We start from the raw sequence: 27,758 nt of genomic DNA, 5'->3' as shown, positions 1-27,758 counted from the left end.
GTCCATGTGTTTGGTACATATTCTGGCACCGTCTCAAGGAGTTTAGTGCTGGGTATCTTGCCGCTGAATTGTCTGGAGTGGCTCAGGCTGAACTGGGCGAGGATTTCGTGATAGTGCACCCACTCTATCATGACCGGACCGTCCGTCACCCTGCAAAATTGTTCTGCTGTGATGCTATTGATGATATTTCTTGCGGCACGGAGGTAGTATGGCCATTGCTTTGATGACTCTGAGCTTTGTTGGGTCTAATAAGTTAGCTTAGCTTGGTGACTATAAGATGAAAATAGCAGACCTCAAACATGCAGAGAGCCATGACAGCCGCAACATGTTGAATCGCACTCTGGGCGTCTAAACCCTTTGCGGCTGAAGAAGCAAGGGCACGAAGAGCAGACAGCTTCAGTTCTTCTGCACGGAATCCAGGTCCATATCTCTGAAGGGCAGCGACGGCCATCAGAGCACGCTGCGCAGCGGCGCTGGAAGCAGAGTTATCTGATGAGACAATCCGAAGCAGACTTTGTCCAAGTGGCTGGGTGCTAAAGGTTGACAGTCTGGCTGAAACCTTGCACTGAACTAATTTACGATATAGTAAGCAAGTGAGTACACAAAGGCCAGTACATAAGGCCATGAGGCCCTCCTAGAGTTAGGTGTAGCATACAAAATTGAAAGAGATCTTTCTCTGTCGCTAGGAGTCCTGACAACGACCATGATAACGAATATATTGGGGTTGGAGCAATAGTGCTACGCCGCATGCTAAGGTAATAGTGCACCTCAATGTCCCAAGACGTCGCGTTGATCATATGGAGTGTGGATCTACGAGCATACTGATAGAAACTTCTTGCATGTGAATCGGCTCGGCTGACCACAAAACGCTTACGGTCGTTTTTTCGCGGCCAGGATAAACGAAGCCCATAGCCCTGGCAGATCCGATTCGATCGAATGCAGCTGGTGCACTTTGGCAGCTGGCGGTCACAACTAATCTTACGGTCTGCGCAAGTTCGCCTCGATCAGCTTGATCCTTCCTCTGCAAATGAGAAAAGCATGGATAGGGGATACAGGCAACACGCCGTGCCGGGCATACCTATACAAGTCCCGCAGCGTTTCTTCGATGCCGCAGCTTTGTCAGCTCTAACCTCCAGCTTCGATGTTGCCCCCATTTTTGATTATTTTGGTTAACAGTGAAGAAAGGCGTGAAGACCCGAAACGATTTGCTGAATCGCAAAAAGCTGCTTGAGCGCATGGGTTACGGTGCTTGATTTCTAAGCGGGTGAGATTAGCGCTTCCAGCCAGGCCCGCCTCCACATTCGGGGGTTTGGCAGGGACGCAAAGCCTGGCATCTGATTGGCCCTTTGAAAAAACCCGCGCTGGGCACGGAGTAGCTGCGGCAGAGGCACTGGCAACTTTTTGCGAAGGACGTTAAAACAAGCTAGGGTCTAAGGAGCCAACCAATCAAAACTTGAAAAAAGAGTCGAGATGGATACATGACGGCCATAGGATGCATCTGGGGCGATAGCATCTTTTTGCGAAGCTCGACCGGATGCCAAGCCGGCAGAGCACCGAACACCATTGCCGGTCTGGCAAGTTTCTGCGAATGATTCTAGGCAATTCCCAGGACTTACCAATCAATCTCGTTTGACCGACCACAGTAAAAGGGGTCATGCGGAAAGACAGTGGCTAGATATGTATATAAAGCTTGAATTGGTACGATTCAAAAGAGTCACTCAACACAAGACCTACACCGAGAACCTTCAAACATTTTCTTTGCAAGCTCAACGCAGAATCCCTTCATCAGAACACTTAATCGAAGCAACCATCGACTCCAAAATGCCTTCATACCTTGTGACTGGTGCAAACCGCGGTATTGGTGTATGTGGAAATCAATGTTTTGTTCTAAATTAGTACAAACTGGAAAATCTAACATGACTTTGTGTAGTGGGCATTCCTCCGGAAGCTCTCCGATGACGCCAACAATACTGTCATTGGCACCGCCCGCGACAAGTCCTCCGCCGAAAAGAAAGTTGCCAGTGAGCTAAGGGACAGGCCCAATGTTCACATCGTGGAAGTTGAGATGAGTAATTTCGACAGCATTAAGGTGAGGGCTTTTGAAACGGGTGCTGGGTTCTCTTTCGGCGTAAGAGGCTAACCTCAAGAGTTCCATAGGCCTCTGTCGATATAGTCTCCAAGATAACCGGTGGTAAACTTGACTGTATCATCGCCAACGCCGCAACGGTCTCGGATTGGTCTGCCTATGACGATATTGGCAAGCTGTAAGTCTGCATCGGATTATGCTTGATGTTTTATACACATTGAGTTGAAAGCATTATCTAACGCACTCTAGTGGGGAAACCCCTCAAAAGCTCGAGGAGGAGCTTCTGGAATGCTTCAAGGTTAACGTTGTCGGCAACGTCCATCTGTTCAACCTCTATTTACCCCTAATCCTTAAGGGGGATGTCAAGAAAGTCATCACTATCTCCTCGGGAATGGCCGACATCGACCTCATCAACCAGTACCGTATTGACGTGAGCGCGCCTTACTCTATCAGCAAGGGTGCTGTAAACGTCGCGGTTAGCAAGTTCCACGCCCGGTACGCCGAGGACGGGATTCTCTTCTTGGGAGTCAGTCCCGGGTTGGTCGATACGGGCCATAACGATAACTGTAAGTTTGCGGATGTTTATCAAGATTCCATGGCGTAAATTTCAACTGACAGTCATAAAGTGACCGAGGATCAGGTCAGGAGTCTCCAGAGGACCAGCGCCCAATTCAACGCGTATGCTCCTGGTGCCAAGCCGGTAACTCCGGAGGAATCTGTTACGGATGTCCTGAAAGTCATCTACAACTCCAGCCTTGAAAATGGGCATGGGGGCGCCTTCATCTCTCACTTGGGCACAAAAAGATGGTTGTAAGCTCTGTAAGGAGTAGCAAGATATCTCCGTAGCCCTATCGAAACAGGGTGGGTAAAACGCTCTGCATACACAGCGGCTAGTGCATACCTCCATGTCGCTCAATTGCTACCGGACCACATGTCGCTCTCGGGTTGCACGAACCAGGCGAGTGGGGTGAATAGGGTAATATTGGCACATATATAGAATATACATTAGTAAACCAAGATTGAAAACATTGCAACGATGCAAAATAGCCCAACGTAACGTTCTCCATACAATGATTTCTTCCTTCGTTTGGTTCTTCGGGTGACTGGGAAGGGGGTTTATTCACTTGTTGCAAGTGAAAATATGATGTTTGGATGTCTTTTTCGGTACTGTTCTTAGATTAGTTGATACGTCTCGATATTAAGCCACTCTGTGACTAATAGCTGCTGAGAACTCCGACTCTTGATAACGAACACTGCGTCCATGTGACCATGCCTTTTGCTTGTCTTTGGGTAAAAAACGCCACTGCTGAAACTTTTGGGCAAACCTGTAGAGTGGGATATAGTTAGTTTTTTGCCTCGACGATCAGTAGAGCGTATTTTAGTATGTTTATGTTCCTACCAGTGTGGCCATTCGGGCTCTAAGCTCGTCTTTGAGGTTGGTCTTTAACTTCTCAATGAGTCAAATTAATGTCTTGCTAGCTGAACTGCCGCTGTCTAACTTTTCGGGTGGCCCTATTGAAAATCCGCTGCCGTCATTCAACAATGGAGCCTTGAATGTACATCCGGTGGCTGATTTGCGACTACTAAAAGCGATGTCTTCTTTGCGACCTTTGCGATAAACCGTTATTATTCAATGCTTCAATCTGTAATGAAATGGCCAAAGTCGATGGCAGATTCGTATGGTAGTACTCGGCCAAATGCTGAATATCGCATGCAAGGTAGCGTGGATGGAGTGGCGCAGCAGTCATCCTGCATCGCTGTGCATGGCTGCGGGTAACGCAGTCTGGAAAGGCCATGTGCCGAGAGCGGGGGCCGATCAGGCTGCGTCGGTCGGCGACTTTGGATGGCAAAATTTCTTCCCTTCTTCCACAGTCATTCGGTTTATGGGTTTGAGCGCGTCATCATGAGCTTTGGCTTCAGCGCTGGCGACTTTCTTGCCGTATACCAGATAGCGAATAAGGTGCGGAAGGAGTTTATCGGAGCTCCTGGTCAGTTCAAACACATCTCCGACGAGTAAGTAACCTCTGGCTGCTATGCCCGAAACCTTCCAGCAATCGCTAACCTGCTCCAACCGCCAGAGTTCGCAATCTTTCTATTATCCTCCAAGACTCCGAGTGCACCTTTGAAGCCAACGAATCCCACCATACAATCCACGATAATGAACAATTGAAGGAAATAACTTTCAATTGTCAGAGTGTTCTCGATGAACTCACGAAAACCTTGGAAAAATACCGCGATTTAAAAGATGGAGGCGCTCAGCGGGGTGCCAAGGAGAAGGTGAAACGGGCATGGAAGCGGTTGACCTTCGAGCCTGAAGATATTAGAGACCTGCGCAGTCGTATCTGTTCAAATATTGCCGCACTCGATGCCTACAATACACGAATCACAAGAGATAACACAAACACGCTACTTCGGAATCAAGAAAACCAAGAGCATGAGTCCATATTGAACTGGCTAACGGAAGTCGACTTTGGGTCTCAGCATAGCCATAATCTGAGTCGTCGGCAGTCTGGCACGGGGAAATGGTTTATTGACTCCCAGCAGTACCAAACCTGGCTCCAGGATAAGAAGAAAACGTTGTTCTGTCCCGGCATTCCAGGGGCTGGGAAGACGATAATGACTGCAATTGTGATCGAAGATCTCCACAGACGAATCGATTCCGACACCAGCTTCTGCTTGACCGCAGAGGACATTGAGGAGCAAGTCGACACGAAACCAGAAGTAGGCCTAGCCTTTGTATACTGCGACTTCAAGACAAGGCACAAGTTGGAAGACCTATTGGCCAGCTTGGTGAAACAGCTTAGTCAACAGTCCGAAGAGTTTCCTGAATGCGTTGTTCGCCTTTACGGCTGCCACAAGCACATGAATACACGCCCTTCCGTTGCTGAACTATCGGAGACGTTGAAAATTGTTGCTAAATCATACTACTCAAAAGTTTTCATTGTCATCGATGCAATTGACGAATGCTCAACCAAAGACAACACACGGACGAAGTTTTCCAAGGCAATGACAAACCTTCAAGATGCGCCTGACGTTACTGTGAATATCATGGTGACATCCAGACATCTTCCGTCCGTCAAGAATATGTTTGGAGGCCATGACTCTACACAGATCGAGATCAAAGCGAATTCGGAGGATGTTGGCGCTTACCTTGATGCCCAAATGGTTGAGCTCCCGGATTTTGCAACGGAAAACCCGAAGCTGCTTCGTGATATAAAAACCGTCATATTGGAAACTGTCGCTGGAATGTGAGTATTTCTCGTCGGTTTGCTGGGTGTTTTGCATTGACATTTTGGTAGGTTCCTGCTTGCAAATCTTTATCTTGGCTCCTTACAAGGACAGACAACACCCCGAGGTATCCGCGACGCTCTAAATAGACTTCCAGTCGGATCTGAGACGCTCATGTATGATTTCGCCTACGAAGACGCAATGAGCCGCATTCAGGGGCAACCAAAAGGCCATATCGATCTCGCCATGCAGCTTCTGGCATGGATTACTTCAGTGGAAAGGCCACTGAAGACAGCCCAGCTAATTGACGCTTTAGCCGTGGAGCCTGACGATGAATGGTTTGACGAAGAACGCCGATCTCGAATCGTTGACCTCATCTCAGTTTGTGCTGGTCTGGTGATCGTCGACTACGAAAACGACACCGTTCGCCTCGTGCATTATACGACACAAGAATATTTCGATAGGACGAGGAACAAATGGTTTCCAAACGCCGATTCCAATATTACAAGAACTTGCTTGACATATCTCTCAATCACACATCTTGATCCTCGAGTTCTTACCAACGAGAAAGGCCAGTTCTCAAGCCTTGGGCCCCTGGGGGAATATGCTTTGGTCGGCTGGGCGATACATGGGAATCGTGTAATGCGATCCGGCAAACTCGCCGACCCCCCGAAAGAGACCAACTTTCTCATGAGAGTCATGTCCAGTTTCCTCGATACGACAACGGCCGTGGCGTTAGCTCGCTTCTTGTCATATGTTGTTTTCTACGATGATGGCGAAACAGACGTTGAGGACTCCTTTGGGATTCCGTCACCCTCTTGGCTCCACCTTGCAGCCATTTACGACTTGGGCGAACTTATAGAGTTCAAAGGTGGTTGTGATATAAATGCAAAGGACTGTCTCGGCCGAACACCATTGCATTGCGCCGCTGTTATGGGTCATACCGACATCATCCTTATCCTTCTCAACATGCCAGATGTCGACATCAACGTGAGAGATCATCTCGGAAGATCGGCTCTATGGTGGGCTGTTTCGGGGTGCAAAGCAACGGTCGTCGAACTACTCCTCCGGTCCGAGAACATAAATGCGAATGCTCGTGGCGGCAAGGGCAGCTTCACACCATCACAGCTTGCCGTTGAGAGGAAACACGAGCCATCCTTCAAGGCACTTCTCGAATCGGGCAAAGTGGATATCGGCATTCCATTCGAAAACGGGGAAACAATTCTAACCCGAGCCATCAAAAAGGGGGACTCTTCGATCATGAAACTTATAACAGAGCATGATATTCACAACATCCCCGATGTCGTCTATCGTCTCTTGAACCCATCGCTGCTCGAGGCTTTACGATTTAACCAGAGTCACATGTTTGAGAGATTACACAAGAACAGCAGCCCGGATATCGATCGGACATGTAGAGACGCGGTACTATCCTGTCTATTTGAAACCACCAGTTTAAGGTACACTCTCGCTACAAAACTTCTTCTGGAAATCGGTACAGATATTGGAGTAAACATTGACGCAGAAGGCGGCCCTTTCAACGAGACCTTGCTACTACGAGCCGTTGCTGCTTGGGACAAAACCACGGCCGAGCTCCTGCTAGATCACGGTGCAGACATCAATGCAGAAAGTACCTTCACGCAGCAGACGCCTCTATCACGGGCGATACATTCTCAAAATGAAAGCATGGTCAAGCTCCTACTTGCGAGGGGTGCCGATGTCCACAAAAAGTCCAGCGCCACACACGAAACGCCTCTACTTCAAGCAGCTGGTATCTCGAAAAGAAGTATCTTCCTTTGCATTGTTGAAAGCGCGGGAGATTTGAGTTCAGATGTCAAGGGAAATCTGCTTTCAAAAGCAATCAGGTCTCAGAATGAAGAGGTTGTCAAGCTCTTGTCAGCCAAGGGGGCGGATGTAAACAATCTTGTTGCAGGTGCGGGACTGCCGCCGGACTTTGCTGATACAAACGAAGGACAGGAGAAAGTCGTCAGTTGTCTCACTGAAAAGGATTCGGTGAATGGAACAACCACGGGTCAAATGACTACGGAAGACTCAATGGGGCAGACGATAGAACCATTGACCCACACACAAGTGGACGGCCCCGTTGAAAAGGCGGAAGAGTCGCTCACGAATGTGGAAGATTCAGCCGAGAAGAGGAATGGCGACTCAACCCAGAAGACAGGGATTGACTTGCTGGAAAAAACAGAGGAAGCCTCAGCTGAAAACATGGAGTAAGAACCAACATAAAGAGCGTGGAAAATATGACCCCGAAGATGGCGGAGACTCGACCGCGAAGGGGGTGGAATTTTGAAAGACGGCAGGAAAGTCAGTTATGAAGACAGCGATAGAAATGGTCAAGAAGGACTCTATTGAGAGGACGGTGGAAACCCTATTTGAAAACACGATGGAAATATTGAGGGCGGTGGTCGCCATCTGGAGCCATGTGCTCCAGACACTTTATCATGAGAGGTAATTCAAGTTCCACGGACGGAGTTTGGCGACGGGTGAATATGACAAACGTAAAGATCAGCTACTATAAACAACTAGTGGAATAAACCCGCGTTCTAATCGGGTCTGTCGGGACTGTTAAGACAAATGACTATAATTACTATGGGCTATGCCGCACCAGTCAGGGTCGTTAGCCCTCCTGCACCCTCCCGCGGCCCACTCGCCCCATGCCGTGCCGAGATGAGTTTGCACTTGCTCTGACACCAGCATCTCAGTTCACAAAACTGAACAGCGCCGATGGTTTAGTGGTAAAATTCTCCGTTGCCATCAAGCAGCGTCGGGGAGCCGGGGGTTCGATTCCCCCTCGGCGCATTTCTTTTGCTTCTGCGGCATTTGTAGAGAATTGACATGTTTCTTTTGCTCTCTGCATGCTTGGGGCACCAGGAAACACTTCCCCGCCAACATCACACTGCATGCGCGGCGCGACGACAGACAAGGACTATACGTGGACTAGCTGGAACGCCAACGGATTCTCCATAGTGCGAGTCACTCTCAGTTATTACAACCCACGGCAAGTCATCACTGTCGCTTGCATCGGGTTTGAGTCCGCCGCGCGAAGGGGAAGACGCTGCCGTCTGACACCTGCGGAATTCCAGAACACGGAGGGGCATTGCGAAGCTTCTGAGACGGCGTTGCACAACCCGACCGATTTCTGACGTCGGAGTAATCTGGCTTTTTCTGCAGAGCCAGGGGCTGTGGCCTGCTATCTCGATGATAGAAAGATGATACTGTCTGCCGTACCGCAGCGGCATACCAGAGGTGGACTCGGCTAAAAGCTTGAGCACTAGTCCCCTCGCCGTCGTCCCTCTTCCCACTCAGCCTCCGCAACCGCCTGTTCTTTTTTGCTCATCGCAACGGTGGACTCTGTTCCTGGTAACACGGCCGATATCGTCATTCTTCGAGGATTTGCTGAGAACACCCTGGCGCCCCCGTCATCAGATACGCCTAAATATGCCAAGACAGCCGGAGAACGGCTCTGCAAGCAGCCCCTGAAGTATGAATTGCCTGCCCTCCGCCAGAAGGAGACGCTCGGCATTTGCAGACCCTTTTTAACAGCCTCATTTGCGGCCTTTTTGTTCGCACTATTCTTTTTTCCCACTCAGCCGGACCGGGTATCTTGTAGCGGAAGACGGAGATGTGCTGGACATCGCCGCCGAGTCATTCAGGACTCTCTTGGACAGCTGAACTCAGATCGAGAGGGTACCCCGTTGACCCCGTCACGTAATCGATGTTGTAAACCCACACTCCGAACTCCAAGGTATCACCAGCCCATGTTGGCGACTGCCGCGCCACCCAAGCAGCCGGGCTCGACTTGTGTAGGGTCACCAGCCTGGCCGACAAATCCCGGACCGACGTGGCCCCAGGTGAAGTTAAGCCTTCTTCGAGTCCGCCGGGAAGTCGGTCCGCTCCGTCTCGAAAAGGTAGAGGAAGATGCGCTGGTCCTCGCCGCCGAGCACGGGCAGGGCGATGGCGTCCTCCTCGACCAGCGACCATCCGTCCTCGTCGATGAGGCGCCAGAGCCGCTCCTCGTCCGAGTGGCGCTTCTTCATGGCGACGGCGACGCGGGTCCTGGCGCGGCCGCCGGGGCCCCGGGCGAGGTTCTGGCGGTGCACGGCGGTCCAGGTGTCGACGAGGGCGGGCAGCGCGTCGACGTTGTAGGTGCAGTCGCTGAGGACGACGAGGTCCCAGGCGCGCGAGCGGGCCAGCGGGCCGAAGGCGCCGTCGCGGCCGTCGTCCCAGTCGAGGTTCTCGTACTCGGGGCGGACGGGCGCCGGGGCCGCCAGCCGGGCGATGTTGGCGCGGGTGCGCTCCTCGGCCTCGGGGAGGTCCGTCATGAGGATGGTGCCGGGCCGGTCGGGGTCGCACGACGTCGCCATCATGCGCGCCAGGCCGACGCCGAGGATGCCGACGCCGCACCCGAGCTCGAGGATGTTGACGGGGGCCCCGCCGAAGAGCAGTGAGTGGAGCGTGGTCATGGGCGTCGGGTGCTCGGCGGCCTCGAGGCTGGGGCCGCCCCCGTTGAGGAGCCAAAGGCGGGAGACGGCCGCCACGCCGGCGTCCCAGAGGTGGCGCGCTATGCTCTCCCCGATGTCCTCCTCGATTTCGAGGCCGGGCTCCGCCGACCCGGCGGCGTGGCCGAGCCTGCGCAGACACGTCGTCGGCGCCTCGGAGGCCGGCATGTGGACGTCGACGCACACGGGCATGATCCTGCCGCACTCGCCCGCGAACCCCGCCAGCGCGACGTCGGCGGCGTGGTTGGCCGCCTTCTTGGCCGGGGGCTGGAACAGGACGCGCAGGGGGCCGGCGTCGTGGCCGGGCGGGTGCAGGTCGGCGAGGCGCGGGACGGGGATGTCGGCCTTGAGGACGCGCATGCTCGAGGTCCACCGCAGGACCTTGGAGGCCGCCAGGGTCTTCAGCTCGGTCCGGGTCCCATCCGCGTGGGGCTTCTCCCACCCAATGCTGACCTTGAGCGAGACCGTCTCATCGTCGGCGAGGAAGGAGTCGCCCAGGTCCGTGGTGATGGTCAAGATGACGTTCACGCTATATGAGGGCTTCTTGCCCTCCTGGACGGTGAGCTTCGGGGCCCGGAGGAGCCGTATGTAATGCATTGGGTTGTTTGGGGCCGGTTTTCGGGGCCGTCACTCGACGCTCACGATGTCGGTGTCGATGCAGGGACAGTGAGAGAGCACAGCGAAAAGTCGGGTCTCGCTTAGTCATCCTTTCTGCGCCGAGAGGCCAAAAAAAATAAAAAAAAGTTCCGAAAATCGATCTGGGCGCAAGGGTGCCCCTGTGCTTGCAGTTCAATAGTATTCCTCTTTATTACTGACATGTCTCCCGTCTCGCGTACGATGTCACTTGCGCATCCTTCAACCGCGACGCTCCAGCGGCAGACGACGAACGCCGCGACGATCAAGCGTTCGTCCAAAATCTCGCACCTCCGGTCCGGCGACGCACAAGGGCGGAGGTCGCCGCGACCGGCCACAGGGCTCTCCCTTGACCCCACGCTACGGACGCCTCCGATGGAGGAGGTCGGCGCCACATCTGCACCGTGATAAGCATCACGGTGCGATTAAAAACCACCGCCTCGTCCAACCCTGACGCAGACGGCCTTTCGGTGCAAAAGCCCCGTCTCAACTGACTTGTCACAAGCTCTCCCAGAATTCCCGCTCTACAACACCAATCTATATATCCCAAGCCAGCTAGCTTCGCGATCAAAGGGTTCCAGAACACACCACCACCTCACACAACCACACCATGGCCGACGAAGCCCCCCTCCCGGCCCGCGACGCCAAAACCCTCGTCTCGTCCCTCCTCGACCTGACCGAGTCGCGCATCGTGCCCCTGACGCGGCGCGGCGTGGCCTCGGGCAGCAAGCTCTTCGGCGCGGCGATCCTCTCGGCGGCGACGCTCGAGCCCCTCACGCTCGCGACCAACGACGAGCGCGCCTCGCCGCTGCTGCACGGCGAGATCAACTGCATCCAGCGCTTCTTCACCGAGACCCACCCGGACCCGGCGACGCGCCCCTCGCCGCGCACCGGCTGCGTCTTCTTCGCGACGCACGAGCCGTGCTCGCTCTGCCTCAGCGGCATCGCCTGGTCCGGCTTCCGCGAGGTCTACTACCTCTTCACCTACGAGGACAGCCGCGACCTGTTCGCGATCCCGCACGACATCGACATCCTCGAGGAGGTCTTCCGCGTGCGCGCCGAGGGCGAGCCCGACGACGCCCTGGCCCGCCGCCCGCTGTACAACCGCGCCAACCGCTTCTTCACGGCCCGCAGCGTCGCCGACCTCGTCGCGGAGCTGCCCGAGGGCGAGGAGAGGGCGCGCTGGGCCGCCGAGGTCGCGCGCGTCAAGGGGCTGTACAATGCGCTGAGCGACACGTACCAGGAGGGCAAGAAGGCCGGCGCGGAGAGCTCGAGCGTCTGGAAGTAAGTAGTAGCTCGCGGCCTTTTCCCTCTTTGTCGCTCACCAATGGGCGTTGGCCATGTTGGCTGTGTTTTGAGTCCCCCCATCCGCCTCGCGTTGGCGACGCCGGCGCGGTGGGCTAGAGAGGGAGTGGGAGGAGGAAGAGTTAGCGGGAACCTGGCGCGAAGTTTTCCAATCCCCCCTCTCTCCCCCAGAAATCAAGGGTCGAGCTGGCTTCTAGCCTGGCCTTGGCCGCGACGTTGTCTTCCCGCTAGCGGGAAGACTAGGCGGTGGTGGTGCTTGCGGGCGTGGGCTTTTCCAAAGATGATGACTTGTGCACGACTCGTTTGCAATATTTTTGTTATTTTTGTTATTTTAGTCTCTTTCTTAAAGCTCTCCTGGGGGCGTTCCGTAGTCAGCCACATTCAATTACCGTCTAAACCCACACCGCTCTCGTCTTTTTTGCATATCAGTTGTTTGTCAATGTAAGATGGATCAAATCTTCGCCCGGGGAATCCTTCTGCCCTCCAAGGCCCCGGCCGTGGGCCCCCCCAAATCCCTTCCAGCCGGGCGAGCGACCTCCGTCACGGCAAGGAAAGGATGGCTGCAACGACCAACGGCGCATGCGGCATCCCGCGGCCGGGGGAGAGAGGAAAGGGATGGGGACCTGTTTCCCGGCCGTCGAGGCAGCGATAAGGCGCGCCTTGCCGGCCAGTCAGCAGTCTTCGGCCCCCGAGAGCTGAACTTCCTGCCGGCGCAGGACGGAGCACAGTGTGCTGGCGATCCGGCGTCGTGAGAGCGGCGCGGGGTAAGCAACGCCAGGGCAGGGGGAGGGTGAGGGGGGGTGTGGGCGGGCACGGCCACCATGTACTACTTGAGGTACTTTGATCCCCCACGCCCCCCCTGGTCCCCTGTAGACGGGTACAGGAGGCTCGTCATTGGTCGAGGACTGTGCCTTTTCCATGTGGCCCGCGTCGTCGACGCATATGCGAGGTATCCCGCAGCGCGAGTGGTCTTCAGCGGCGCGAAGGGCCACGTTGCGGAGCATGGCCGGCCGGGGACAGGTGGTATACGAAAAGCCTGCGCCTGGTCGGATCTGTCGGGAATGGCGCATCGTTCCCGGGCAGAGAACACAAGCGATGGAAGGGAGGGGTGCCCTGTTGCTGCTGCTGATGCTGCCGCTGATGCTGCTGAAGCGCTCCCGCTGGGCGTGATAGAGCGAGCTGATGGGATTCTCTCTAGGCGGAGACGAATTGCGGCGGTGCGACGATGGGCAATTTTCGTAGGCTTACGAGCTTTCTCTTTGGAACCTGTGGCGCATCGCGGACACTTTACGACTGGACTGGCGGGCGACGAAAGCCACTCATCAGACGGTTCGGAAGATGTGCAGTTTTCAGGCTAGAGAACGGCTCGTTGCACCACATCTGTTGAAGACGGAGCCGATATGCACAGCCAAACCCTCCCCCCCTCTCCCCTCATCATAAATGAACGATGAATGAACGTTGAATGAAACGACTGGGAATTGCGACACTGTGTTCGCAACGGCACCCCCTCCCCCCCAATTCCATCGCCTGCTTGCTTGCTCGCTCCTCTTGTTCCACCCGTCCCGTCATCGTCAAGTCGTCGCCTCGACAGACCCCCTCCCCCCTTGGCCGCATGCATCGTCAGCATCCCATCCGCCGTCTGCAGCATACCAACCGCGCCGCAGCAGCCGCCGCGCACATAGTAGAGCGCAGTAGTCGCCGAGAAGGAAACCTCATCACGCGCACCTTAGGGGGGAGCGGGGAGAAGGAGGCCCCGCCAATTCCCGAAATCGGGGCCAAGTGCATTCGGGGATGAGGAAGAGGAATAGGAATAGGATATACAGAGAGAGACGTGCTGCCCGCCTGCCTGCCGCCATGTTTCGCATGACAAACTGCACTACATAAAATAACGCTTTTCGGCTTGAGGAGAGGGAGGGGGGGGAGGGCAAACAGGTCTTGACATGGGATCTGTTTGCGAAGATAACGCGCGCTCCCGGCGAACGGCGGCGCTCAAAAGGGAAATTCGCAAGAAGGGAAAAGCGTTGGCTGAGGAGGGGGAAGAGTAGAGAGAGGGAGGGGGAGAGGGGGGGGAGTGTGCAGGACCAGACAAGGTGGCCTGTCGAAAAAGGTGGACTCTGTTGGTGGTTTGTAAATGACTGATTGACGGATTGAGCCATGAGCAAGTGACGATTTGCATCGCGAGCGACGAACGCTTGGAACGGGCCGGGACAGCACTGGCAGCGGCCTGTCCTGGCCGTTCCGGGCTGCCCTGGCCTGGTTCTGGGTCTGGTTCTGGGTCTTGGGTCTCTGTCTACACTACAACTACGGATACAACCACCACAACTACATTTACATGGGGGGAGGGGTTGTGGTGTGTGGTGGCAGGGCAGTGAGGGTTGCAGCGACGCAGCGACCGCTGTGAGAAATGACGCAAGTCGCGGCGTGGTGAGCAAGCAAACGCAACGCATCTTCCCAAAAATACCCAACAGTAATAGAAACCCAGAGTTGGACTTTGCCGGGGCCGCTGTAATTAGTGATGTGGTTGCGTCTGTGTCTGCGTCTGCGTCTACGTCTTGCAGACGCGTGCATCTGCGTCTGTCTGTCTGCCTGCCTACCTGTCTGCGCCTGCAACCTCATGCAATGCGACTGTTGGAGTCTGTTTTTGTCCTTCTGGAAGCCAGTCATTGCAAGCTGATCTTATGTTGGCAGCTGGGGGTCGCTAGCCGGCGAGTAAGAGTGGCATTGTCCGGCCATGACTGACTGACTAACTGACTGATTGGACGGGGGGGTTGTTTGCTACGGTGTTGCTGTGCACGAAAGTCGTCAGCTTATTGCTATTCATGCGGAACCCCTCTGCCTCTTTCTGTCTGACCTGACTTGACAGAGAGAGGCGGAGCGAGAGGCCTGGTGTCTTGGTGTCGTATATTATCCGCTTTGGGAGGAGAAAAGAGTCACCTCTGCTGGGCTGACATGGCGGGCTGAGGATGGAATGGGAATGCAACGGGAGCGACGATGATGTCAGTCATGTTTGGCCGGCGAGAACAGGTTCGCGGCGCCAGGGTCCAGGTCAGAACCCAACCCGTCAAGGAACAGCGCGGGGTTTCCTGTCCAGGGCATCCTCATCCTCCCCCTCCCATCATGACGACCCCTCCTCCCCCTCACTCAAGGCCTGGCTCCTCTTCGTTTCAATCCCATGCTTGTTTTCGATGGGTCCGAACGGGTCTCGCGATGGGCCATCGGCTCCAGCCCCGCCTTGCCCGCTGTGTGTAATCGCCATGTGCACATTACGCCGTGCTTACACGGCCAATCGGCTTACGAAATCACCGATACGATTAATGGTGGGCTGAGGATACGCCCTCTGGGTGAGTTAATATTGCAGTGTAACTCAATGAGTAGATATGCTCTCGGTCCTGTTTTGGCCTGTTTTGGCCTAGCGGCACGGCCTGTCCCAATCAGAGAGAGCATTTAGTAGTTCGCAAGACTTTCACTGCAATGTTAACTCAACCAGCGAGAGTCTGTCCCCGGCCAGTTCATCATCATGTTTGCCTACCGGACTGTTCACTGCAATGTTAGCTCAACCTGAGAGTTTGACCTCAGCCCAGCTCAGCTTATCATGTTTCGGCTAATCCATGTCACAGTCACTCGGGGGACAAAAAAGGTTGGCCGGTTGTCAAACCAAGTCAACTTTCTGCCAGCAAGAACTCCACGATTTGTTCAAAATCAGTGCGAGAATAATCATCGTAAATTACTTGAAAATCTTTCAAGGATTTGTAAAGATCTTTTCGTTTTAATTGTACTTTTATTAGTACTGGTACATGGCCTAGACTGCGACTCACCTCTGAGAAGACCGGCCGCATTTTTGTTGCGCCTTTGGCGAACTTGTTGGATTGCCGGGTGCTACTTGTAGGTCCACAGGCGGGCAGAATTGAGTCGTGGCCGCCCACTGCACTGTGCAATGTTAACTCAGCCAGAGAGAGAGCCTGGACACAGCACTGTCATGTTTCGAACTCGCTGCATTTCAACGCACTCCAAGACCCTGTGCCCATCCTTTTCGACCAATGAGTGTCCTCTGCGCCAACCAAGGCGATTACGGGACGGTCTTAGCTACCGGAATAGGGAATAGGGCTGAATCGATTTCACTGCAATGTTAACTCAACCGGAGGCCCTGTGCCCAACTCAGTCCATCCTCTTCGACCAATGGGTGTTCTTGTGCCAATCGAGATAGGATTCGACACGGGCTGGGACAGCTTGTCAACTATTCTGCCACCCAACCGTAACTCATACCTTACCATACCAATTCTGACCCTGATTCCATATTCCATAAACTAACTCTGACACCAAACCAAATGCAGACCGTATCTATGTTACCTAACACCTAATCCTATTTGTCTATTTTTTTTTAAATAAATAAAAGAATCTGTTCAATTTTTTTCTTGAATTTCTTATGTAAAATTCGTGAAAAGAAAATGATAGGCTTTTGCGCTAGTTAGTGCGTTGCCTTCTGGAACTTGTAGGGCATCACTGTGGGCAGAATGTCGAGCAGCCTGCTCCTTCTGACCATGACCATGATGTACTCATTGAGCTACACTGCAATATTAACTCAGCCCACCATCAGTCATATCGGTGATTTCGTAAGCTGATTGGCCGTGTACTGGAATAGGGCTGAATTTAGTTTTTTCACTGCAATGTTAACTCAACCCGAGAGGCTGACACTGGGCCGTTTATCTAGTTTCGACCAATAGTTGTTTCTCTCAGACCGAAAAAGAAGTTAAAAGAAGAAAGTCGCTTCACTGCAATGCTAACTCAACCGGAGGCCCTGTGCCCGCCCAACTTATCCATCCTTTTCAGCCAATGGATGTTTACTGCTCCGGCCAAGGTGATTCATGAATGAACAAGTTAACTTCACTGCAATTTCAACCCAACTGGAGAGCCGGTTCCCAGCTCATTCCACCCTTAGTCATCAGCCTGTAGCCGGCAAATCCATCAATGCCTCCCATTCGATGCCCACGTTCAAACCCCTAGCATCTCCTGAATGGCAATCCTTTTTCCCTGGGCTGAACTTGTCTCCGAAAGGGAGCAGCACACCGAACGCCCCAGCCAAGCGAGACGGCTGACCTTTGTCTCTCCGTGTCTCTCCAGCCTCATGCATGTGGGCGCAACCAACACCGTTGCAAGGGAGCATCAGAGACACGGCCCAGACACGCAAGGGCGACCGATCCACGGCTGGGCGAGTCTCTGTCTCTCCATCTCTCTCTCTCAATCATGTGTCACCCGGGGCCTACAGCGGGAGGCGCGGCGTCCTCCAAATCCCATCGTTCGCCCTCACTCAGACACGGAAGCCTCTGCCTTCTGGGCCAATCCATCTCACCAACAAAAAAACGCACCCCGTTCCATTCGTCTCTCGCCGCGCCGCCGATCCCACAGCCCGCCTCGCAAGGCTGCCTGCCTACCACAATGCCCCCCCTCATTCCATCCGCCCACCGCCCGCGGCGGCCCATCTGGCCCCCAATCCCGCCCGCCAAAGATCCAACGCAGATCCGTCAGATGTGGCCCCTCTGGCCTCCTCGCCGATCCGCATCGAAAGCCCTCGCGCAAGCCACCGTAGCACCGAGCCTGCGAGCATGCCCCCCCCCGGGTGTACCTTGCACATTCGACGCTTACCCGGCATCATTTCGCCTGGTAATACCCGGGTCATCTTATCGCACCGTACCATGTAACCGCACTGAGACCTGCCTATTCTCAGCCCCCTCCTCCCCATCCTCCTCCTCCTCCTCCTCCCCCTAGAAAGAAATGGCCGCCCAGAGAATCAATCGCAAGCACACAACGTGGTGCCGCTCTGACTGCCGACGCCATGCACACCTCCCGCGCCGCTGATTGGCGGCCTTAGCGCTGACCCAAATCACCCTTCCCTTCCGCTCGTGCACCCGCATCCGCACCCGCACCGCTCCCTGCCTCTGCCCATCTCCCCCAACCCGAACCACCACCCCCTCCCCTCACTCTCCTTTTTTTTTTCCTTCCCAGCCTTGCCGTATTTTTCCTTCTTTCCATGCAGCCACTCAGTAGCAGGACATGGCAAACAACCTAAAATGACCGGGAGGCGAGCAAACAGCCACCCGCCCCATGTGCCCCATGCCCGCCCAAGCAGAAAGGACGCCCGCCGCGAAACAAAAAAAGACGCCTCTATCACGGCCCCCCGCCCGTCGTCACACCGAACCACCCACCACCAACCCTCCTCTCCGTCCCGGTCAGGACCTGAAGGGGGGGGAAGGGGGACAGGGACGAAAAAGGCGCTCCCACACCCCCGCCTACCAGTTAATGCAGGAGGGATGTCTAGTTCGTCACACTCACCGGAAGATCGCAGGACCTGTTCGAGGGGGACGTTTGTCAAACCGCGGCGTGCGCGCGCGCGAGCGCGAGAAACCAACCACCCGATTCCCAATGATGACCAACATTTAGAAGATGAAGGGGGGAGGGAGGGCGCACACTCATGCGCGTTCGAACACCCCCCACGCATTCCTCAATGTGCCCGAAAAAGTACATTTCTTAATTCGTTTTTTTGTGACCCCCAAACTGAAAAAAATGCAACCATGGCTGCGAAAATACCGCCGAAAAGGGCCCCGCCCGGATCAGGAGGTGTGCCACACCGGCCGGCCGGCGCGGGTTACACGGCGGAGGGGGGGGCGCGCGCCCCACCCACGCCCGCTGTTTCGTCTCGGAAGGCCGTCTGCCGTTCGCCTTCTGCCCGTCATCCTGACTTGACTCTCCCCCCGTTCCGCCTCTTGACTCGTGCCGCAAGCCCCCCTCCCACCGGGCCCAATCACTTTGCATGCTAGACGCGAACCCGAACAAGGCAGAAAGAATAGAGCCGCATCATTGGTTTGGGGAATGTAGCAGATAGTGTTTTTTTTTGAGATGAGATCTGATCACCCAAGATCACGTTGTCATTGATCCCATGCCGCGTGACGCTGTTCTGGAAAAAAGACTCCCTTGCCCAGCCCAACCTCGTCGGTTTACCCGCTTGGAACACCATGATGACCTGGCAGGACAGGCGTCGTTGACGTGTCCGACCCTCGGACCTCTCTACCGTCCAACGCAGACGCGCAGAACGCACGCTCACCCACGCCGTTGGGGGTGTAAGGGAAGGGGAGGGAAGGGGGCGGGGGTGGTTGCGGGATCAAACAGGTACCTTTTTTTTATTAGTATTATTATTGCTGTTATTTATTTTCATCTGAACTAGCCGTGGAATTACATCAGAGGGCTCAGACACCGCGGCCGTGCCCCAGGTAAACCCTGGAGTCTCTGAAATTCGAGGGTATCGCTTTTATTTTCTGCCCAGACGTCCCGTCCTGCACGGGCGGTACACGGACGTCCTTCTCCCGCCGTCGCCCTCACCCTCTTTCCTTTTTTTTACGATTCTTGAGAAAAGGGGGGTGTGTGCGGCGGGAAGAACCAAAAAAAGAAGAGCACGGGAGAAGAAAATAATGAATGAACTGACACTCTGCGCGGGCTTCCTTCTGCCCTCCCGTCCCTCTCTCAGACAGACAGGACAGGACCCTTCAAGCCGGGAGAAACCAGCCACAGCAGACCAAGACACACACGGCCGTGGAATCTCTTATCCGACGCGTCGCCCAAACGCGACCCGTGCACGGGAGGGATGCCTGCCGCCGCGAGATAGAGTGCGCCCAGCTCCTACGCCACGCACGCAGACATGCCCACACACACTCCATCCCGCCCACGACCTCGTCGGAAGGCAACGTCCGGCCGGCACTGCGGCCGAGGTGCGCGAGAGGGCGGCATCGTCGAGTCAGAATAAGACACCCATGCCTCGGCTCCCCGTCGTAAGCAGAATCAGAGGAGGCGACGACGGGGGAGAGGGAGGGAGGGAGATGTGAGGCGATTTGTTATTCTTACGTCTTGTATTTTTTTTTTTGGCATTTCGCGATCCCTCTCGCGTGAATCATGTCTCGAAGCTCCGATATGAGCTGAGTGGGCTCGCCGCCCTCTGTCGTCCATCTATCCCGTCTGGAATGTATAAAAAAATTATGGGGGGGGGATGCCCCGGAGCCTCACACGCCCCCAGGGATGACTGGCCTGCGGCTACCTATATGTTGTATTTTTCTTTTTGGTTTTTGGAGAGAGACGAGACAAGGTTGTTGCCCCGGGTCACGTCACACACATACAGACGACACGCCCCCCCTTTTAAGCGCCCACTCAGGGAACATCCCGAGCAGTACAAGAAAGAAAAGAAAATTTCAAAGACAACGACGCCCCGTCAGAAATGATGAGTAATTTATCCCTGATGAAATAACAACAAGGAATCCCCTCCCCCCTCCCCCCCATATAGGTAGGAGAAATGATTTCGGAATCCCGCACAGTACGCAGACTCTCTCTCCTGTTCGGCCGAGACAGTGAGAGAGGGCCACCCCGGCGGCAATGGACCGAAATCCCCCATTCCCCCATGCCATCTCATCTCATCTCATCTCGCCGCATCGCGTCGTCATCCCGTTTTCGTCTGCGCCCCAGTCCCGAATAGACACGCCTCCAAGATGCTCCGAGGCCGCGGGAGTCGCAATAGGAAGGAGGGGGGAGTGAGGGACGCGAAAAAAGAAAAGAAAAAGAAACATGGAAGAAAAAAAAGGAAACCCTCCCCAGAAACAGCCGCTAGTCGCTACCCTGCCTGCGCCCATCTGCCAAAGACACAAGTAAATGAATGAAAGTACGCAAAATAAAAATGGCAAGAGGCGCAAACGCGGCCGGCCGTCTTGACGTCGTCGTCCGGTCCTAACCAAACCGACCCCGTCGCCGTTCGTCGCCGCATCTTTTTCTGCCCACTTGGACGTGCGCACCAAGACCGGCCAGCGCCGCCGGCCCCCCCTGCTCATATAACACTCTCCTCCAACCGAAGGGGGTGGGGGTGGCCCCGGGAGAATCGCCCCAAAAAAAGAATAAAAAATAAATAAAAAAGGCTGGGCTCGTTTGTTGGAAAATATGGGATAGATGACCTCATACTTTTGGACCTTTGCGAACCGCACGGACGAGGGTAGGGGAATGGTTGGGGGAAAGGAAACCTACCATAGTACGCGTGTAATTTTTGAGGATTGTAATTTTTTTTCACTCCGCGTCATTCCCGGCCACTTTGGATCTCGTCCGCCTCTTTGCACTACCCATCTCCACGATCGTTCGTGGGCCGCGCGGAGTTCGCCAAAGAATCACCACGTGGAACCCCGGGACTGCCGCGGATGACGTTCGTTATCGGCAACGCCCCACGTCGAAAAATCTCCTTTCGTCAAAATTCACTGGGGTCATGTATGTAGTCGAATCACGTTTGGGAAACAAATTTCGGACAAGAAAAGTCAAGGTTTTTGTGGGAATGATACTGATTTGTGTCTGCTACTACTGCTACTACTTCGCCCGGCTTCCTTCGCCCACGGAGCCAAATAAAACAAGGAAAGGAAGGGGTATATCCAGCTCCTCCGTGATCTTCCTGCCGTTCAAGAAAAGAAAAGTGTGGTCGACTCTGCAATGATTTGAGCCGTGAACCTGGTAAAGTAAACGATGCGCCTCCAGTGCGGGTGGTGTGATGCTGCAGGCCCGACGGGGCCGTGCAATGACAAAAAAACAAGACAAAATCCAAAATCCATGCCCGTCTAACAAAAATTCCAAAAGGTCATCGCTGCGTCCTGCAAGACGATTGACGGTATTACACATAAAACTGTTTCCCTGTGCGCGCGCGCGCGCGAGTGGTGGCGGCTTGGTTTCCCGCAAGACATAAGACAACCCAGTTCCGCGTCCGTAAAATAAAAAAATAAAAACAATAACAAATGTTTCCCAAAAAGCTGCGCGCGCTCTCTTTCCATGACTCGAAACGTATTTCAGAGTCTCCCGTAATTGTCATTCGCAGTCAAAGCATGCTTTTTGATGTCCATCCCTGTAACACACAAGGTCGATGATGCCGTGCGTTCGTTCGTGTCGTTCTTGTCCCCGTCCTGGCTCGGGTCCGTTGGTATCTTGGGTATCGCAAAGAAGAAAATCCTTGGTATGTTATCCCCGATGCATAATAGCTCGCGCCTGATTATGTGTATGGTGTGATAAAGAGAGAAAAAAAGTCCAAATCCGTGGCGTAGGTTAGAGATGGAAAATGAAACTCCCTGGGAAAATGAGATCCGGAAAACAGATTCCTAATCGTACAATCGGCAAACTCCCCTCTCCGTCGGTTCGATATGGGTTTTCTTTGGGTTTTTATGGTTATATGGTTTTGTGGCTCCGCTCCAAGTGGCAAGTCCGCGGTCATCCATGGGAAAATAAGATCCGTCCAGGGAATAATGGCAGCGGAAGAGACAAAAGGAGACCAGGCAGAGAGAGCATCCGTGGAGGGGATCCGTTTACTGCGTGGGGTTCCGGAGAATGTCCTCGCAGTTGGTGTCGAATCTCAGGTTGAAGAGGCGGACGCCCTGCATGAAACGCTCAGTCTTGTCCAACTCACGCTCGCGGCCGAAGAGGGTCTCGACAAACTCGACGCCGGCGTTCTTGCCGAGCTGCGAGTTGCCCTTCTTGCTGGCGGCCTTGAGCATGGGCTGCTCGCACGTCTTGAGGAGCTTGCGGAGCCTCTCGGTGAGGCGCTCGCCAGAGTCAATGAAGTCATCAATCAGCTCCCTGTTCTCGGCGCTGCGGACGCGGTCGACCGTCTCCTCGGCGCGCTTGACCTTACCGGCCAGTTGGATCAGCAGGAGCCAGAGCTCGCCGGCCATGTCAGAGATGGGGGTGGCGGGCCCGTGGTGGTAGACGGTCCAGTCGTAGATCCACTTGCCAAGGGAGTTGGAGTCAAAGACGCTGCCGAGGAGGAGGATGGGCTCCTCGGTGGGGTCCCAGTTCTTGAGGGAGTAGCCCGAGGGGATCTTGTGCTTCTTGGCGTCCAGCTCGGTGGCCTGGCGGGCGGGCTGGGGCTTCTTGGTGTGGGAGCTGACGGGGCGGGTGGTGGAGGGCCTCTGGGGCACCGAGGCCGACGACCTACGGGTGTGTGTGTTGGCCGTGGGGCGCGGGCGGGGGGCTTGCTCATAGGCCTGGGCATCGCGATCAATGTAGGAGAATCCGCTCTGCTTTGGATAGTGGTGATCAGTGGCATATCCTCTCCCGGCGTCTTCATAATAATAATAAGTCTTGCTCCTCGCCCGTGACGACTGGCCCGGCAACACGTAGGTACGACCATCCACCTCGATGATTTCGTCCTCGTCGGATTCCCCATGGGGCGTGGAAGCCCGTACATAAACATAGGAAGATCGGCGCTCGCGCTTTGGTTGCGACGGAGTGGCCCACGAATGCTTGCGCGAATGATGACCACTACTCACATTTGCCGTGGCGTAGACGCCCTCGCTCGTGTATCGAGGCGACGCCGTCGGCGGACGGGGACTGTACTCGCTGAAGCCACTGCTGGCGTTGCGGAAGTGGGCGCGCGTCGCCGGGCGCTGGGGAGTGGTGCCAGGGTAGTAGTAGGACGAGTGTCCGCGAGGGGAGGGTGTTGGTGTTGCCGACTGGAATCGTTCCCGGTAGTAGTACTCCTCGCCGGGAGTGGATCCGGTGTAGGGCGACGAGTAGTTGGCCATGATGTCCAACTGTTCTTCTTCTTCGATCAGATCTTCTTGAGATTTTTCTGTCTTCTTCTCCAGCAGCAGCTTCCTCTGCTAGCTCTTACGTCTTTTTCTCCCCCAAAAGGTCGGTGTTGGTGTTGTTGCGGATGTCTGATTCCAGGGCCAGGTGGTCGCGCCGGTGTCGAGGCACGAAAGAAGGTGAAGCAAGTCACCTTGGTATGCGGTCGGAAGATAGAGGAGAGGGGAATTGTCTTCTGTAGCCGGACATGACCAAGTTTGAATGACTGCTGCGGGTTACCCTCGATGACCAAGGATAGGATCCAGATTACCGAGCGCGGGAAGAGCCTTCTCGACGTCGGTGGCGTGTGGTGGAAGATGCTGGGGGCTTCTCGGGCACTCCAGCGTATTGGCGAATGGCGGTTGGAGGTGGTTGGCGAGCGTTGAGCCGAGGCAGCGAGTCAAAGAATTGTAAATGATTGGCAAGAGCCAAAAACATGAGAAGAGAGGAGAAGTTCAAGAGTATGCGTGACGGCGCTGGCCTATTTAATTGCAGCCGGTTTTGTGGGTGGGAAGAGGAGAGGAGAGGGATGAAAACCCACCACGGAGGGGGGCGTGGGTCAACCGAAGGACCCAGCTTCCCAGTTCCCTGTCTGCAGCCAGGAGCGGCAGGGGGTGGGTGGTAAGGGGGGTGGCTGGACTAGCGTGATGGCTCACGGAATCTTGGGCCTAATTTAGGGCGCCCCACCTGTAGAAGGAACACGGGCGACGACCTGCAGGGAGGGGAGTGGCGTTAGCAGGTGTGTACCTGGTCATGTACCTCGCCTACGCCGGGCTCTCAGCTTGACCAAAGATTACTCACACCCCTGGGATGCTGATGAACGTCTTTGCGCTCCCCAATGAGGGAGAAGCAGCACCAGCCACACGCACCGTGTCGAGTCGTCACGAATTACACGTTGAGTGCGTTGTGCGTTCTCTGGCCGTGAGAGGGAGGGAGGGAGGGAGAGAGGCGGAAAGAGGTTGAATCCTCGGTCACAGACCAGTAACCAACCGGCCCGTCGTCCGGGCTGGGCTGGGCTGTCCTGGAAATCCAGTGGAAGCGCCCAGCGAATCGACTCAGACCCTTCAGTCCGTGGTTCAGCTGTCGCGACGCACCAATGCGCAGTCCACTCCAGGCTATCCGGTGCTCTTCTTCTCGAGATGGTGACTGGCGATGACTCTTGTCGCTCGAGCTGCTGCTAGGCACCCTCCTGGCGCGACAGCAATCAGTCCAGTCAAGCCGGTGTCAATCACTGTCGGGGGGCACAGCTCAATCTCGGTGCGCTTTGTTTGGCTCGTTGCTGACTCCGATAGAAGCCCCTAGAAATAGCCACACGATTCGCAGGCGTATGGATGTATGGATGTATGGCACGTCCGTGTAAATAAGGGGTGGCAGTGAAGAATGCAGACGGGATGGTCGTGGCCCAATCCGTCTGCGTGTACTTGCATGCAAGTTGGCTGTTGTCGCCCTGCTGCACCTCTCGATTCCCAACGTTGGGCACTGGCGTCGGCCGCCTTTGATTGCTTTTTTTTTTTAATTGTTCGAGTCACCAGAGTGACACACACACACACACACACACGCACTTTTTTTTTTTGTGCTGTTTTTTCTTGTAGTAATATCGGGAGAATCCTGCTTGTGTGTCCCAATTTCAACCTTGCCGTATTGGCCGGTGCAGGGTGGAATGGGAATGGAATGAATGGGCCGTCCACCAAAAGGCGAAGATCGATATTCACACCTCGGTGCTCCAAATTGGCCACACCGGTATCGAAATCCGGTCGCCGCGCTCGACCTGGTCGCACCTAACGGCCAGGGACTTTTTCGACGACACCCTGACCCCCTCGCAGGGAGAGACTGGGAGGCCTTGTCGTTTCAATGAGTCGACCGCCCAACGTCTGTGGGACCCCCGGGCTACGTCCCTAGTCGCCGGGGACGCAGGGTGCTCGTGAAAGGAAGAAGATAAAGTCCAGCGATCCTTGTGATTGTATGCGCTGCCGTGTGGGAAAATTTGCCGGTGAAGGGTAAGCGAAATTGGGTCTTCGCACGGGTGTGGGAATTTGGGCCTGGAAATGGTTCCCCCAGGGTAAAAAAAAAAGTATCCAACGGCGCCGTAGCGGGATCTCACCGGGTCAATGCCTCGAGAGAGCGTTCCTTCACCGTCCTAGGTGAAAAATTTTTCTCGTTCCCCTGGCGCAGTGTGGCTGGCGGTTGTTTGGTCCTTGGTTATACGACAGGGTTGCGATTGTTGGGATTCCTGAGATGAATCACACCGTGTCAAGGTGAGAGGGCCACCGAAACACGAGCCCACCAGCCGGCAATGAGCCCGAGCAAGCCTGGTTTAACAAGATTTGGAAAATCCAAGACCAGTGGAAGCGGGCTGGCTGGAACGGGAATGACTTGGTGACCTATCGGCGCAATATCGAAGAAATTCCTCGAGGATGGATGAGGATGAAACGGGAATCGCGTATAACGGGCAGTAGGAGCCAGAGGGATCCCGAATGGGGTCCGGTGAGTGGTGAGAAAGGAACGGCCCCCAACTTGTTTGGCTTGCCGACGACGTATGTGGTCGTGTTTGCCTGTGTTCGTGGCCAGGTGTTGCCTGCTCCTATTCCTATTGCTGTTCCGTGCACCCTCGGTGAGGCGGTTTTGCTCTGGCAGGCCAGCAAATGACAGCCAGGGAGGGGTCTTTTTTGAGTCCCGGCCTGAACCCTTGAAGGTTTTCAGAAAGTTTTTTTCTTTACGTCTTCCTTTCTTCTCTCCCCCTTGCAGTTGTGGCCGAAGCAGCCAAGCCTGGATGGCGTTGAGGCGTCGTCGGTGCGTCGGTCCTGTGGCAGATGGGATCTATCTGCCCGTCTCTTGAAATGAGCACCTTTGGCCTGGCGTGTCGTTCGAGGAGCGGAACCCGACAGCAATGATTTGCGCCAAGTGCTGCACGGCGGGAAGAAGAAAGAGGGGCTGGGGTTCCGAGCCGTGGTGTTGCAGTATCTATTTATTCGCTTGGTAATAACTGCGTCGCTGGTGAGGCCAGCTGACGCGACTGTGTAATCAATCACCACAGACTGGCATGATTGGTCGGTGGTTTTTGGGTTGCAGGTTGGGCGCTCTAGATGGACTGGCCTGTCACCGGATATCGTGCAGCGCGGGTTCTGATTTATAGACGGCTGACTGATTGGTGTGAATAAGCCATGGAAACGGTAAGTGGTAGCAGGTAGCAGGCAGCGTAGGCGACGCCAGCAACGACGACGAAGATGATGGCGATGTTTGCCTGTATCAGGGCTGCCGTCTGTGTAAGAGCAGGGCCAGGGATGGGATGACGAGGCCCGGGGTTTCAGGGACCAGAGGCCAGAGGCAAGAGGCGAGAGAGGCAAATGGCAAATGGCAAATGGCAAATGGCGAGAGGACGAAAGAAGGGAAAGGAGCGCGTCCGAGGTGGGGTTTGAAGGAGTCACAGCCTCTTTAAACGTGAAGCAATCGTGCAATAGGCCAGAAACTAGAAGCAACAGGAAACAAAAGCCAGCATCTTGTCAGATGCGACAGCTTATTGCAGTGATGCACAAGCAGCCACATGTTGCATGCAGGATGGATCACGAGCGATGACGGGCATCAAAAGTGCACTTTTCCCAGCCAGATCTGACGCCGTTGTGCGATTAGGACCAGGTCTCCCCTCCACGCCCCCCCACGACTTCCGAATAGTTGGGAGAGTCGGGCGCGTAGATGAGGAGCAGGAGGGCAGATGGGCAGATACAACGGGTGCGACACGGGATGGGAGGGATCAATCAAGTGTGCGATGCAGTGCACGGCGTAGTCGTAGTCACACCCTCAGCCAGCCTCGCCAGTCAAACAGCGTCGGGCGTGCTTTTGCAGGTGACGAGCAGCATGTCTTGCAACCCTCACGGGAGATTCTTCAGCGTGCACCATCAAGTGACCTAGCAGCAAGCGCCCTGGGACGGTGACGGCGACGGTGACGATGCAGCGGTTCACATGTTCTCGCCTTGAGTGGAGGAGTTCCCCCATCACATGCACCCCAACGCGGGGTGGCGGCAGAGCGGAACGTGCAGATTGAGTGCCAGAAGGGAGGGGGGGCTCTGAGAAGGCCACGGACCAGCCATCCCATCCCATCCCATCCTATAACCCATCCCGTCGTCCCAAGTTCCCAAGTGAGCGGAGAGATAGGGGAGGGGACGGGGAGAGGGGAGAGGGGGAGACAAGGGGGGGGACGGTGCACCAGCCCTGATTAGGCGTGAATTTCTCCTCGCTTTATCCGCTGGTGGAGCAAGCCATGCCGTGATTGATTGCACACCTTGCCACACCTTGCACACCTGCCTCACCTGGAAGAGGCAGCCAATGATCAATAAGTCCAGGGGAGAGGAACAGCAGCAAAAGTGCACTTT

General features: G+C 55.1%; 4 protein-coding genes across 4 annotated transcripts; 2 read left to right on the top strand and 2 right to left on the bottom strand.

Annotated features, from left to right (window-relative positions):
* Window positions 1-1,821: 1,821 nt before the first annotated feature.
* Window positions 1,822-7,546, top strand: EsH8_X_000355 (uncharacterized protein; the record flags this gene model as incomplete). The annotated part of the gene is made up of 8 exons (XM_083274443.1): window positions 1,822-1,863; window positions 1,931-2,089; window positions 2,158-2,264; window positions 2,336-2,652; window positions 2,713-2,896; window positions 3,959-4,099; window positions 4,165-5,334; window positions 5,386-7,546. The coding sequence occupies 8 exons, from the start codon at window positions 1,822-1,824 to the stop codon at window positions 7,544-7,546; spliced, it is 4,281 nt and encodes a 1,426-aa protein (XP_083119835.1).
* A 1,643-nt stretch (window positions 7,547-9,189) lies between these two features.
* Window positions 9,190-10,428, bottom strand: EsH8_X_000354 (putative methyltransferase-domain-containing protein; the record flags this gene model as incomplete). Its single annotated transcript, XM_083274442.1, has 1 exon — window positions 9,190-10,428. One exon carries the CDS (start codon window positions 10,426-10,428, stop codon window positions 9,190-9,192), a length of 1,239 nt encoding a protein of 412 aa, XP_083119834.1.
* A 646-nt stretch (window positions 10,429-11,074) lies between these two features.
* On the top strand, window positions 11,075-11,752 carry EsH8_X_000353 (cytidine deaminase-like protein; the record flags this gene model as incomplete). The annotated part of the gene is made up of 1 exon (XM_083274441.1): window positions 11,075-11,752. One exon carries the CDS (start codon window positions 11,075-11,077, stop codon window positions 11,750-11,752), a length of 678 nt encoding a protein of 225 aa, XP_083119833.1.
* A 10,378-nt stretch (window positions 11,753-22,130) lies between these two features.
* Window positions 22,131-23,348, bottom strand: EsH8_X_000352 (uncharacterized protein; the record flags this gene model as incomplete). Its single annotated transcript, XM_083274440.1, has 1 exon — window positions 22,131-23,348. The coding sequence occupies one exon, from the start codon at window positions 23,346-23,348 to the stop codon at window positions 22,131-22,133; it is 1,218 nt and encodes a 405-aa protein (XP_083119832.1).
* Window positions 23,349-27,758: the final 4,410 nt, after the last annotated feature.

This window comes from Colletotrichum jinshuiense, chromosome 10 (genome assembly GCF_051148585.1).
Source record: "Colletotrichum jinshuiense chromosome 10, complete sequence".
Taxonomy (NCBI): domain Eukaryota; kingdom Fungi; phylum Ascomycota; class Sordariomycetes; order Glomerellales; family Glomerellaceae; genus Colletotrichum; species Colletotrichum jinshuiense.
Note: the sequence above shows the minus strand (reverse complement) of the source record. Positions and strands in the feature narration are given on the sequence as shown.